Raw genomic sequence first — 14,819 nt, forward strand, 5'->3', positions numbered from 1 at the left:
ACCAGTTATCCATACAGAGCCCACACCCACATTTCCCAGGTGACTCTGGGCTTCCCTGAGCTCGGTGTGCAGCTCTTGCATCCCGGCCAAAGCCAGTGCATGGAGGGGCTCATGGAAAGTAGGGCCTCCAGTTCCTCCACCTGCCTCTAACCAGCTGTGACCAAAAAATCATGGCCCTAGACCACTCTGTGCCCAGATTCTTCATCTGTGAAGCAGAAATGAGAACTAGCCATATTCCCATCCTAGCTACTGAGTTTAATATATGATCGATGAGCAAGGGGCTTGTCAAGGGAAAGGCTCAGTTAAACTTGTAAGAAGCGATTCGATTATTATTAAAAGTCTTGCTGGAGATGAAAGAGCTGCCGAATCTAAGCTGGGCCTCTTGGAGCTTAGCCTTGCTGATGGCCCTGTTTTCCTCCAGGTGGTTCTATCCTGTCTGTGCCTTTGTCATCTGTTGAGCTGGTTCTGAGGAAGCAAGGCCATGATTTGACTTTAATTTGGGGGAAGTGACAATGTTAACACAGTTACTGATAACCCCGGAACCAGTGCGGGGCTCTCACCAGCACCAGGGCAAGAGACAAGGTCAGGGCCATCGAATACCCAGCTGGATTTCTTAAATTCTTGCATTTTTTTTTCCTTGAGTCTGAGCTATTATGAATAGAGGGGTATTTCAATCTGATTTATTGGAACTTTAGATATCGTGGAACTTTGATATTAAAGAAAAATGAAAACTTGGTGAGGAAGGAAATTTCAATAATAAACTGAGGAATTTTTTAAGTAAAAAAAAAATTATAAATACCAGCTGTTTTGTAGACAATGGTCAAACTTCACTTAAAATCTCCATAGAGGAAGTGAGTGAGATAATTAAAACCAGCAAATTTAGTTACTACTAGAATGATCATTTTCCCTTCCAATCATTGAACTTCTAATTTATGTCAATTTTTTCCCTCACATGCATTCTTTATGACATGGAATCAATTTTAAAACATATTTTTCACATTTTAATATCTACAAAATCAGGATGCCTTTCATTTACCAACAGGCTTTTATTTTAATCTATCTGAATGGTAATTATAAGTACATTTTGTAATTGAGGGATCTCAGATTCTATGAAATATGAAATTTCATGTATGAAAGATGAAATCTGTGAGACCTGTAATTAAATTTCTTTTTCTTTTTATAATGTTCTTATCAAATCTCAGCAAGACAAATGTCATACATTTTTTTTTTTTTTGCCTCATAAATACTCGCACTGTTTGCTTTAGGATTTAGTCATTTGTTCTTCCCTAGAACAAATGTATCATGAGAGAGAAAAAATGTAAGTGTAATTTTGAGACCAAAAATAGAGGCTAGATTAAGAAATAAAAGTACAATACAATACAAGGGAAATTCAAATGATTTCCACAATTATATCCCTACAAACATATTCATAGAAACCAGCAAGTGTCCTGCTATAGTCTAAGTGATGACAGGACAAGAGCTCTAATTTCAGTCCCTAACCTGGTGCTCAGGAGACAACTACCCATTCTGCCTTCTGAGTCTGTCTTATTAATCAAACAGAAGGATTGAGGTCTGTTCCATTTCTAGAAACCTCTGATAATTCTCACATAGACACGTTCACACATACATCTCATCGTCAGCACCACAAACTGTAACTGTTCTGGGTTCTCTTGTCTTACCAGTATGATCGGTGACTTGTTGAAAGTTTTCATTTACAGAAACACTGTAAAAAAACAAAAGTACTGTGAGTCAAACAATGTAGGCAAGCAAACTGTACGAAATTGCTTTTTAATTAAACTGACATGTGTGAATGCAGTTAGATTTTATGGAAAGAGGACCTTTGGAAACCAGTGAACAGTCAGGGATTCAAATAGCATTTTCTTTTGTACTTTTAAATTGATATAAATCTTTTGCAATAATAGGATAATCCTTCAAGTACCTAGTGAATATGAGTATCCCACCTTGTCCAGTCAGGGTTACCCAAATGGTTGTCATGGATCTTTACAAGAGAAATATAGAAGACACAAAGCAACACTTACAAGAATCCAGAGTCTAGCCACTGCTGGATACTTTCCTGTTTGGAATCTTCTATAAATGAGAAAGAAACAGCACAGTTAGTTAAAGCACCACCACCAGCTCAAATGACTCCACTGTGTCATCCAGTCATCACTCAAAAGCTCAGTTCCCTACATATTTAGTCACATGTTTCTATAAGCATATTCATTTTTTATCCCTGAAGGTACAACCTCCTGTTTTCCATAATCATCCTTTCCTGAGAAGAGTGTGTAAACTTGCCAAAGGACTGAAACTTAGGAAAAAATTAAAGAAAATGTTAAAGAGGAGAAAAATAAATCAGACTAGAGCAAGAGATGCTAGAATAATTTTTAAATTACCTGGTGTGAATAGAAAGGGTGCAAAAGAATATGAGAGTTTTGTCTTTCTCTTTGGGGTGTAAATCACCACAGAGCCTCTCCTGATTGAATCACTACATTTACCTAAGGCAGACAGCCAGTGATGTTTATTTGCAAGGAGTTCTCTGCCAGGTTAGAAACGAAATTTGCATTCATTCCAGGGACAAATTGCACTAGAATCCCAGGATTGCCAAAGGCACCCTGTGTTAAAAAGGCACCAGTCTTTAAGGTGGATCTTTAGCACTGGCTCAAAAGATAAGTCAGAAGGCATAAAGAAAGGATATAAAGGCAACATTTCTTATTAAATATTTGTTTCTGTTCTGGTTGGCTACTATCTAACCTGGGCTGATCTCCCTTGATTTTCTCCTAACACTGGGGCACTGAATTATCCTCCTCACAAGGTGTCAGCCAAACCAAAAGCCACGGCCTTAGAGGTGTGTTTGTTCTTCAATCAAGGTGCCATTAAGGACAGAATAAATTAGCTGATGGGAAAAGAAAAAAAACAAACATCCAACAGTTAACATCTCGGGAAGGGGAGGGAGAAGTATTTTCTATTTATCGCCCTTCAAATTATTAACATTATTGTTAATGTCTCATGCCAGACCCCAAGAACCTTTCAATAAAATGATGTCCTGAAACAAACTTGGATCCCATTTAGCTCTCAAGTCCCTGAGACTTGGGATGAGGGGGTGCTGGAATGGAAAGGAAGTAGAGTTCATTCCTTAGTTGGTCAACTTCTGTTCAGAGTCTCTGTAGTTTGAATCTCTGTGGAAAACCAGAGTGTCCATTTCATAGAATGGTCTGGCATTAAGCCAGAAACACTGGTTTTCTCAAAGCCAAGCTCTTGTTCCAGCCCAAAGCCCTGCATCCTTTGCCACCCCCAGAAGCGCCTTTTACGAATAGCCCTGAGTGCCCTTCTCACCTAGCAGGGGGATGGTGACCGTCTGACTTTCCTCCTCAGAGCCAGGAAACAGCTGCTCATCTAGAGGAGCCCATGCCCTCTTGGTGTACCTCAGGATCCGTCTCTTGCTCTTTTCTTGACCATCTTGTGGTCTGTCAGGTCCTCGCGGCCTTTCCGCCATCATAAGAGGGTATTTCTGCAAACTAACTTAAATCACACAAGCAAATCAGATGCAGTGAACTAGCTTTTAGGCCTGGCTCAGTGCGAGGGAGTAGGTCAGGATGCTTGTGGTCCAGTGAGTGGTCCAGCTCCACAGTCACATGGGAGCCTGGCTCGGCCATGGGAGCCAAACTCCTGATCTCAAGTTGGTAGAATTATTTTCTCTCCATGAACCAACAGCTGGGGAACAGGGACCAACTTGGCCTTGCCAGTCACCAGGCCACATCCACATGCTAAAGGATTCAGTTTGGTGGTCTGGGATGTGGATGGAGAGTAAAGAAATTGGACTTGAGGAGCCACCCATGAATAGCCTTCAAACTTATCCAACAGTTACATTTCTAAAAATATTTTTAGAGACCCAAAATGATGGGTGGAAATGAAGGTTTTGGCAACAGATTGATATTGGCTGAGAGTCATCTCTACAACTTATTATTGTGCGGTCTTGTATAAATTACATAGTCTCTCTCACCCCCTTATTTTGGGGTACATTGTACTGAATTTTAATAATAGTTAACTTCAGTGGCATATTTATTGTGTGCTAGCTTCTGTGCTGAATTTTATACATTTATTACAGAGGTACAATCTTCAGTGAAAGAAGTTACATAATTGTCACAGTTTATAGTAAATTGAAGAACAGAGAGATTAAGTTGCATAGCCAAAGCCATACAGCCAACTAGGATTCAAACAGAGGCCCTCCAGTCATAGTACTGAGACTGTACTATCTACCCTAGGGTTGTTGGGACAACTAGAGCTAATGAATATATGATACACCTGGCACAAGAAATATTAATGGTTCCTATTATCTAATTTGACTTTTATGAACCTCCTTATCATAGACTTAGAGCAGGAGACCAGAGCTTAGAGCAGCTATATAAACTGTTCAATTTCCCCTGACTATAAGCACCTTGAGAACAAGAGATATTCCCTTCCTCATTTGTGTATTTAGTATTTGACTGAATTTTTGGCACACAAGAGGTATTAAATTAACATGTGAAAAATAAACAGGGCTAGGGCTCAGACTCAACTAGCCTTCACACTTTCTGGCTCAATTCTTTCCAGGCATATATTTAAATTTGCTTTAGTGTTTTCTTCAGGTTTAGAGAAAAGCCAAAGAGCCCTACACCCACTTCAGCATTCCTCACACCCCACACTGGTGCGCAATCACTGTTCACATGACATACATGTAAACCATCTTTTAATCATTTTTTAAGAAAGGTAAACCATTCTGATTTTTTTATAAACATCTGACTGTTCTCTTTTAAGTATAGGTGAACATTCTAGATGCAACTAGCAGTAGCAGTTTCTTTATGTGCTTTATATATTCAAATGCAAACATTGTTGAAGTATAAATACACAGTATAAATACTGTATATTTGTAAATTGCTGAAAAAATAATGATAACTGTGATGGCTGCTAATTTTACATTCAAAATAAGAAAACACTAAAAAATTTCAGTTAGCTAAAACATAGGGCAAAAAGTGGGCAGTTGCAATCGACACTGACAGTAAACAAGTTACCTAGTCAATTTTAGGAAGTTAAATTTAGGAAGAGCCTCTGATAGTGAACTATAAAAATTTTAATTTCTATTTAGTAGGAGAGACTTTGCATTGTAAAGAGAAGGGACAAGAAGCAGGTACCATAATGTTAAATTTTAATCCAGCTATTGATTTTCCACATACATAACATAAAAGTTTGTTAAAATTTTAATGAAAGCTCTACTTTATCTGCATGTCCCCAAACTCCTATTCTACAATGGCAAGTCTGACCTCAGCCTCTAGCTTTGCACAACCAGAGAGGGTAAGCTCTCTGCCAGCTCAGTTGTACTTGGCTATAGAGCAGAATAAAGGCTGCCAAAGAAAAGTGGGAACCCTTGCTAAAGGCAAGGGTCAGGGACTGGTTTGTAAAGAAAAACTCTTTTGTTCCCTCTGTTTCGATGGATGCCTTCCCAGTTAGTAAACAAATCTGCTTCTGGAAATGGATTCTCTGATGCTTGAATGACCTTCCTTTGGCATCCACTCACGTGGCTCCCCGGAGCAGCCCTTTGGATCAGGTGGCAACCCTGAATTGCCCAGAGGATAGACAGGCAGCATTCTGGCATATGACCTCTGCCAACTCCTCTAGTTAACCCCTCAGTCCCCAGGACCATTTGGAGCCCAATTCTTGCCAGCTCTGACTTGGCCCAAAGTGGCACCCTCATCCTGGATCAGGTTCTCCCCTGTACTTCAGTTCCTTCTATTTCGATTAGTATACTTTCATCAATCCTTACGTGTGTGTGTGTGTGTGTGTGTGTGTGTGTGTGTGTGTATCTAGTAATGGGGGGAAATTGCTTATATTGTCATTTTAATTTTTTAAAAATGCAAAATTATATACTCATAAAAACCTTCATTTTATAAAAGAAAAACACTAATTACTGAAAACAAAGAAAAGGAAATGCATCAAAATGTTATCAAGTTTTCAATTTTTTTATAAATAATCAACACGAGAAGACAATTAACTTTGTTAAATTGACCCTGCCTCATGTTTTCTTGAACTAGACCAAGTTTACCCATACCTGCTCCTTTATACCATGGAGTCTTCAGTGCACAATGAAATCATAGAACTTGATATGTTGAAATTTAAACAGTGACAATCATTACATTCTTGTCCATTGGGGTTCATCTTTTTTGTACCTCTATGCATACGGGTTGTCTTGCCAAACAAGGCATTCATACTGAGAGAACAGAGACTGTGTTCTATGTTTTCTCCATAGATTCCAGTACAACATTTGGCCCAGGGTAAATACTCTGTTTAGTGAATTGCTTGGTTACATGGGAAAGGAACATCCGGTTAGTTTGGCCAGTGTGGTAGTCAGTTTCTTGTCACTATGACTAAAATACCTAACAAGAATAATACTGAGGAGGAAAAGTTATTTTGGGCTCATAGTTTCAGAGCCTCAGGACATGGACGGCCAACTCCATTGCTCTGGTCTGAGGTAAGGCAGAACATCATGGTGGAAGGGCTTGCCAGAGGTCAGCCAGGAATCCAAGAAAGAGAGAGAAGCCAGGGACAACATATAGTCCTAGGACACATCCTATAAGGTGACCTACTTCCGCTAGCCATGCTCCACCTGCCTACAACGACCAGTAATCATCCAAATTATTAATCCATCAAATAGATTAATTCAATAGTGAGGGTACAGCTCTATAATCTAATCATTTCACCTCTGAAAATTCCTGCATCATTTAACAAATGAGTTTTTCCATCAGATTTTACATGTGCCAACCATAAAAGAGCAAAAGTTTTCAGATCAGATAACTCTTGATTTTTATCTCAGCTCTGCTGTGTTCTGACATCTTAAGAGAATTTTCAAATATCTATGCTCATCTATTCCTTCATATCTGTAGTAGATATAAAATAACCACTTCAAAGGGTTGTTTGGAAAAATTAATGGAAAATGTATATAAAACAATTGATACTCATATTTGTCAGTTTTCTGTCTTTTTCCTTCTCTTTTCTGTTTCCTTATATCATTATCGTGTTCAAGAATTGCCAAGGAAAGAAGATTCACCAACCCGTGCAGAGTTTTTCTCACAGAAGATAGATTCGACATTATTAGTTTATGGATAACCTGTGTTGTCTCCAGATTGCTTAGTTTGGGTAATGAAGAGATATTTGGGGGCTATGAGAATAGAGTTTTTCTGTGACCATGAAATTGCATATCTTCCTGAGGGTAGAGTTAGAGGTTCTGAACAGTCTTGAACTTCCTTCAACTATGTACTTAATTTCAAGGTTATAATCATAGGATGTTGTGCTGGCCTTGGCCACCACTTCTGAATAATCTCTGTGGTCAGGAATAGAATCTCATAATGGGAGAACAACCCCAAGACATTTTGGGCCCACAAGGGATCTCTAACAGTATCTTTGAAAGAACGATCAAGGCTTGCCTTTGGAGAAAATGCCCATTTATTGAGGAACAGCTCTGCATATTTATAGAGCCGGGGGTGGTTTGACAGTTTTGACAGTTTAATGGTTGAACGGTTTGACAGTTGGCTGGGGTGCTTTCTGATTGGTGGGTAAGGATCATGTGAGCCAGCAGGGCTAGTCTGATTGGTGGGTAAGGATCATGTGAGCCAGCAGGGCTCACCATTGGATGGCAGGATCATGTGAGCCAGCAGGGCTCACCATTGGATGGCTTTTCTTGGGGGATGGGGAAGGTAGTCTTTGGAGCCAGGGCGACTCCCAACAACCTTTATGTCTCCTCTATGGATCTTTCTCATCACAGCCCCTCTTCAGTCCTTTTTAAGGTCCCCAACACTGTCCAGCTTGCCTTACCCCTTCCATCATCCGTAACCAGTGTCTTCCCCAATAGCATCATCTAAAAGAAGTCTACATGCTCCAGTAAAACCTGCCCCTTTTCCAGCTATGGTGGCACTCCTAGAAGTTCATAAAGGTAGCCCCCAGAACTCATGTTCTCAAAAAGATGAGTATCATGAGCCTTAACATTACTTACTCATTTCTACGAACTAAAAGTTCAGTACTGAGAGGCTGACAGTCCAAGGAAACTGGAGACCCCAGGAGTAATTCATCATTCTCTTGGGTCATGCTCACGTGGCAGTGACATTATCTCATTGAGCCAATCTACCATCCCTCCTGGACTCTTCTAATCCCTGTGCCCTCTGGAATTCATTCATTGCCATCCACCAAGTCCCCTCTGTTCTAACCTCTTCATTGACAGTGCCTTCATCTCCTTTCTCTAATTGAAATCTGTACATGTCTTCCTTTGCTGCTCTCAAGTTGTGACACTTTTTTTTCCTATCATATAATCTTGCCATATTCTTGGAGGTGGTATAAATTTCCTCTATGCTCTTCATTGCTGCTTTCAGACTTTGTTTTCTCTGTCCCTCGAAGCATATGCATCATCCTAAGGAGTTGTCACCATCCAGAACATTGCCTCTTATTTTACTGAAAATTTTAGAATGCCATTCCTATGGTCTTTCTGGAAGATTGCATTACCTGTGCAAATAATCCACCAAATTCACATTTCTAAATCTGGTCCAGCCTCAGAAATTCAGATTATGGCTTACTTGATATTTTCACTTGGATGTATTTAGAAAAACTTGAATATGTTGCACTGAATTCTTTGTTGTTTCCTTGCCTACTGTTTACCTTCTAACACACTAGCCTCTATTTCAGTGTGGCTATCTCAATGAATGGCATCACCATCAAGACGGTTGCTGGGTCAAGATCTTACAAGTCTTCCTTGATTTCTCTGTTCCTTTCATATCTCACATTAAATCATTAAAAAAGAGAGATCCCCTTACAATAGAACTCAAGCAAACTACCTTTGCTACTGATATGAACCAGAACTTGTAGTTACACTTGGATCATAGTAAGAGGCTCCCATCTACAGAGCTGACCATGCCTTTCACTCCACAACCCACCTGAATCAACACACTAGTGGCCAACTCTCAGTTTCTTTCATTTTAGAAATTTTGGCAACATTTGATATAATTGATCACTTCTGTTTAATGGAAATACTCTATTAATTTGAGTTTTAGCATCTTCCCCTCCAAAATTTCTTCCTACCTCACTCAAAGCTTTTTCTTCTCAAGCTCACTGGCTGGTTTCCCCTTTCTGACCTCTAAATTTTATATGTTCTATACCTCAAACTTTAGCTATCCACAATCCCCTCCATCACATGCTGTCTCCAAGTGAGCGTAACTTTAATTGTTCTTGGATAATTCCATGGTTCAATATTAAGGTATTTTACTTTGATTTATAAATCTTTATTTACACTTCAATTTAACCACCCTAAGAATTTCTTCAGGATAGAGATTTTAGCTCATATTATATAACTACAGGGAAAAGGTACTCTTGTATGTTTGTTGAATGGCTGGGTCTTTACATGAATACCAAAAGGAACTGAGAAACAGAAAAGAAAATCTGATTATGACATAATTAAGGTTAGTTTGGTATTTGGTAGTTAAACAATTTATCAGGAAGTGCAGCTACTACAAATTTGCCAGAAATAATTCACAGCATCAAAGAGTAATGGACAGTAGGTCTGAATTAGAAAAAATGATGAGATTATAGACCTACACACACACACACACACACACACACACACACACACACACACTCTCACACACACACACACACACATGCATACAATATTTTCTCCATTCTCTAGCAAAATTTTCTGACGAATCAGTTGGTGAGTGCCTCTTCAGCCTTTTGAAAAACAACTATCTGAATAAACAAGGTCTTTTAGCTCCTTTTATATGCTCCCTAACAGCTAACAAGCAGATGAAAGTTCTGAATCGATCACCCGCAAAACAAAAAAGTAAGTTAATTTTTATTAATCAACAAAGAGTTACCAATTGGCTGTATGACATCCGGCATGTACTTTCAAGTTCTCTCCGAATGCTATTTCATTTTGCATAATATGAGATAATTGGATGAAATAAGATGATTCCATAAGTTCATTATTCTGTTTCCAGAGTCCACATGGACTGCTTAATATCTGATCAATGGAGCTCACATTTTAAAATATTTTAAAGTTATATTCTTCAAAATTATAAAAACAACAACAAGAAGAAAGCATTGTTTTTATTACTCATAAGTTTGGAAAACTGAAAAAACGAAACAACAGAGTGAAGCCAGGAATTGCCCTTCTGCTCCCCCTTCCTATCCAAGTGTCGAAGTCCCACAAACACTTGTCAGGACTTCCAAGTGACTCAGTGCAGTAGAGGCAGAGCCTGGGGAATGGAGTGTTCTGTCAACACCCTGCTGGGAGGAACAAGCAGTCTGTGATGACTTGTTCTGTGGGTGGCTTCCTCCCACCATGAAATATGTGAAGGGTACTCACTCCTGCCATTTGGGAGCAAGCTGGGTTTAAAGAAAAGGCAGCTGTGCCCAAGCTGGATCCCAAAGTCAGTCTTCCTGAACTTGCAGTTTTCATCTTTTGCTTGTAAAAATAAGAAAAGGATTATTAAATGAAGAACTATATAGACAGCTTCCCGGAAACTTAAAGTGGCTTCAAAGTTGATGAAGTTGGACCCACTGCTTCTCCACAGCTAGCCTGGATCCAGTCCTTGATCTTGTCCAACTTTAAACTGATTTTTCTTTCTTGATGATTCTCTTCTTTGTCCTCACCATTTTTACTCTTCCATTTTCAACATTTTCTTTGCCTCATGCTAGCAAGGAAGAGTGGCTGGATGAGGGAACATCTGTGAAGTTCTTCACATTCACCTTTTTCTGAATGCAGAGAGCTACTGATTCACAAATGCACCCTCCTCTCTGATAGCACTGGATACAGATCCCTCTAGAAGCATGCTCCTTCTCTATCCTGGATACAGTTTCATGGAGCTCAAATGAAACTTATTCTTTGGGAACTAGTCTCCTAGTCTCTTCATCTCTCTGTACCCTAGTCGTCTTCTGGCACCCATAGTGACCTATGTAAACCTTTATTATAACAGTGTTCACATTTAGAATGACTTATTAAACTTGCCTTTCTCACCAACTAATGGAACTCCTTGAAGGCATGGGCCATGACCTGCTCATTTTTGTATCCATGGAGTTCAGTCTAGGACAAGAGTAATAGCAGGTGATGAGCAATAGCTGGTTAATGAATGAATGAATACCTCTAACCTTGGACTGTATGTTCTCAGCAGGTGGTAACTGTGATTTACTCATTTGTGTAGTTTCTATCATGTCAGGCACAGGATCATGCACTAGAAGTTGCTCATAAAGTACACTGTATAAATAACCTACTAAAAATTAAATGAATTTAATCATGGCATCTACCAATTTAATTCAATTAAATATCTGAGTGCTGTGTACAGGAATCCTTGAGGAGCTTAGAGTAGATTATGAAAAATGGTACTTTTTAAAGTATATTTTTAGCTGTAGATAGACACAACACCTTTATTTTATTTATTTACTTTGATTTGGTGCTGAGGATTGAATCCAGTGCCTCACACAAGCTAGGCAAGCACTCTACCACTGAGCTATAGCCCCAGCCCCCAAAATGGTACTTGTTAACTATTCTATGGGATGAAGTATAATTTGCCTTTTGACAGAACTACAAACAATTGTTCTTAAATATTAAAGGGGAAAATTGTTAATTTGGAAAGGTAAGAAAAATCTCCTTATAAGGGGAAATTGTGGTCCTGGTCCTTGAAAACGGGGTATTGGGTCGTTGAACTTTCCAGATAAGGAAACTGAAATACACGTAAATAATTACAGCATTCATTTCATCAAAAGGTTGCTGAGAAGTGGCTTTGGACAGACATGTGTTCTTTGTGTTTTTTAATGTTACCTAATAAAATCACAAATCATTTTATCTGGTGGTTATTTCTCTTAAACTCTTCCTTTATTTGGGTTCTATTCCTTCATGTACCTTTCTTACTATCTTTTAAAAAATGATTGGTCAACTATGAGTCCTTAACTTGATAAGCGATATCTACAAAAACCTTCCGGGTAACATCATATTTTGTGGTGAGAGACTTGAATCTGCCTCACTATGACCAAGAAGAAGGCAAAAATATCTCATTTTACTATTCTTTCTCAACACTGTACTGGAAACAAAAAAGATCAATAGAACAAAAATAGAGAGACATAGAAAGAGATATAGTTATAGACAGCAAAGGAGCAAGGGCAACGCCAGGGAGGAAAGGTAGTCTTTTAACCTAATGCTGCTAAAAGAATTGGATATCCACATAAAAAAAAAAAAAAAACTAGACACAGGTCTTATCCCCTTAATAATAATTAATTCAATGTGAATCACAGACCTAAAAGTGAAAGGTGAAAATATAATATTTCCAGAAAATAACAGAGGAAAACCTGGATGATCTAGATTTGGTGATGAATTTTTAGATATGATACCAAAGGCATAACCCAAGAAAGAGAAAAATATTAAGTTTTACTTTGATAAAATAAAAAATTTTGTCCCATGAAAGATACTGTCAAGAGAATAAAAAAAGAAGTACTACATATTTGGAGAAAATATTTGCAAAAGACATATCTAGTAAAAGAATCTTACCATCCAGGTGTGGTGGTTATGTGCCTGTATTCCCTGTGACTCATGAGGTTGAGGAAGGAGAATTGCAAGTTTGAGGCCAGCCTTAACAACTTATTGAGGCTCATAGTAACTAGCAAGACTTTGTCTCAAAATAAAAAAAAAAAATAAAAAAGTTCTGGAGATGTAGCTCAGTGGTAAAAAAAAGAGAGAATATTATATTATGTGTGTGTATATATATATATATATTATAAAAGAATAATATATTTTAGAACTCTTAAAACTTAAAAAAAAAATGGTGGAAGACCTTAGGTGACACACCAGCAGAATGGATATATAGATGGAAAGTAAGCATTTGAAAGATACCACAGAGAAATGCAAGTGTCAAGATACTACTATATACTTATTAAAGTGGCCAAAGTTCAGAACAGTGATAACACTAAATGCTGGCAAAGTTATGGAGCAACAGGAACTCCCATTCACGGCTGGTGGGAATGCAAACCAGTGCAGCCACTTTGGAAGATGAGTTGGTGGTTTCTTACCACTCAAATACACGCTTGCCATGACAGCTAGCAGTTGTGCTTCTTGCTACTTTTCTAGAAATTTGAAAACTATATCCATACAAAAACTTGCACCTGGATGCTTACAGCAGCTTTATTCATAATTGCCCAAATTTAGAAGCAACCAAGATGGCCTTCAGTAGGTAAAAGGATAAAAAAAACTATGGTATATCCAGAAAACAGAGTATTGTTCAGTGCTAGAGAGATATAAGCTATCAAGCCATAAAAAGATATAGAGAAGCCTTAAATGCATGTTATTAAATGAAAGAAGCCAATATGAAAATGCTACATACTGTATTATTATTAATATTATAATTACATGACATTCTGGAAAAAAGCTAAACTAGGAAGTAATAAAATTATTAGTAGTTGCCAGGGGTTAGGGGAGAGGAAGAGATGAATACGGTCAGCATAGAGGGCTTAGGGCAGTGAAACTACTCTGTGAATTCAATAATGATCAATACATGACATCATACAGTTGTTCAAACCCGTAGAATGTATCACACCAGAGTGAGTCCTAAAGTAAACCATGGATTTTAGGTGAATGATGTGTCAATCAGGCTCACAAACGATAATAATTGTAGCCTGTGGTGGGGTATATTGATAATAGGGGAAGTTATACAGATATAGGGTAAAGGACACCTGGGAATGTTCTCTACCTTCTAGCAGATTTTATTGTGAACGAAAAAAACTGCTCTAAAAGTAAAGTTTATGTATATAAGATAAAAATTTGCATGAAGAGAATAGTCAAACAATTCACTTTGGGATCATTAAGTAATACCTTTCAAGTTTAAAAAATATGTTGTCCCACAAAAAAACCTGCATCATATTTCAGTCCCATAGAGACCATTATGATGCTAAAACTCTGAATTACATAAATGAGAAAGTACTTGGTCTGAAAAACAAAGAAAGTGCTGGGGGCAAGAAGAGATTAAAGAGCTCTGTCTAAATCCTCTTTTCTACTTGAATTATTTCAGTGACAAATTCTAGAAGTATTCTTTACTCCTCTGTCATCACAGATATCACCATCCTTCCTTTCTCACCCTGATCATAACCCTGAAATCTCAGGAAATATGGAAAGGGTAGGAGATCTTATTCCTTATAAATAATCAAGAGAAAATGATGATAGTACAACTTTTTACCTTATTTATTAAATAGAGAAGACAAAGTTTATCCCAGATAAAATCCATATATTCAAATGTTGGCTACTGTGGATTGCTGAAGATATTCCTAAATTAAGGCAGATGGATGTGAGTCATCCTAGGGTGCTTTCCTACATTGAGATTCTCTTCTAAAAAATCGCAATTATCCATTTCATTGAAAGAGTCTTAAATGTGAGCCTACTTCATAGCATCCCAGATTCATGACTAGAAGCCACCAACTCAACTATAGGATCTTGTTAAGAGCAAAGGAGCGGGAGCCATAGTGGTCAGTTTTAGTTCTAGCTACATCTCATTCCTTGCTTGAAATACAAAGGTATTGCATGACCAATCACTTCAAAAATGGTCATCAGCAGCTTCTTCCATCCAGTAATGTATCTTCCCATTCCCAACATTCCTGATAATGTTTTGCTCCTCAATCTCTAACAGCAAATTCAAAACTCCTTGTCCCTACCATTGCAAGAGGTTATGAAGGGCAAGAAGAATAGACCAGGGAGATAGGAATATATAGGATATCAACTGAGAGTTTGGGAGATGACTCAGAAACATAAGTTTAAAAAGTATTGGTGA

The 14,819-nt window shown here is 38.2% G+C and overlaps 1 protein-coding gene across 1 annotated transcript in view; it reads right to left on the reverse strand.

Annotated features, from left to right (window-relative positions):
• ITPRID1 (ITPR interacting domain containing 1) overlaps positions 1-3,496 on the reverse strand; it is a gene marked incomplete at both ends in the record, with an annotated part of 91,885 nt that extends 88,389 nt beyond the window's left edge. Inside the window, 3 exons of the mRNA XM_081288179.1 lie at positions 1,680-1,723; positions 2,040-2,088; positions 3,334-3,496. Of these exons, the coding sequence (XP_081144305.1) occupies positions 1,680-1,723; positions 2,040-2,088; positions 3,334-3,496 (256 nt within the window). The remainder of the gene's footprint in view (positions 1-1,679; positions 1,724-2,039; positions 2,089-3,333) is intronic.
• Positions 3,497-14,819: the final 11,323 nt, after the last annotated feature.

This window comes from Spermophilus citellus, assembly GCF_964194105.1.
Source record: "Spermophilus citellus genome assembly, chromosome: 3".
Classification (NCBI taxonomy): domain Eukaryota; kingdom Metazoa; phylum Chordata; class Mammalia; order Rodentia; family Sciuridae; genus Spermophilus; species Spermophilus citellus.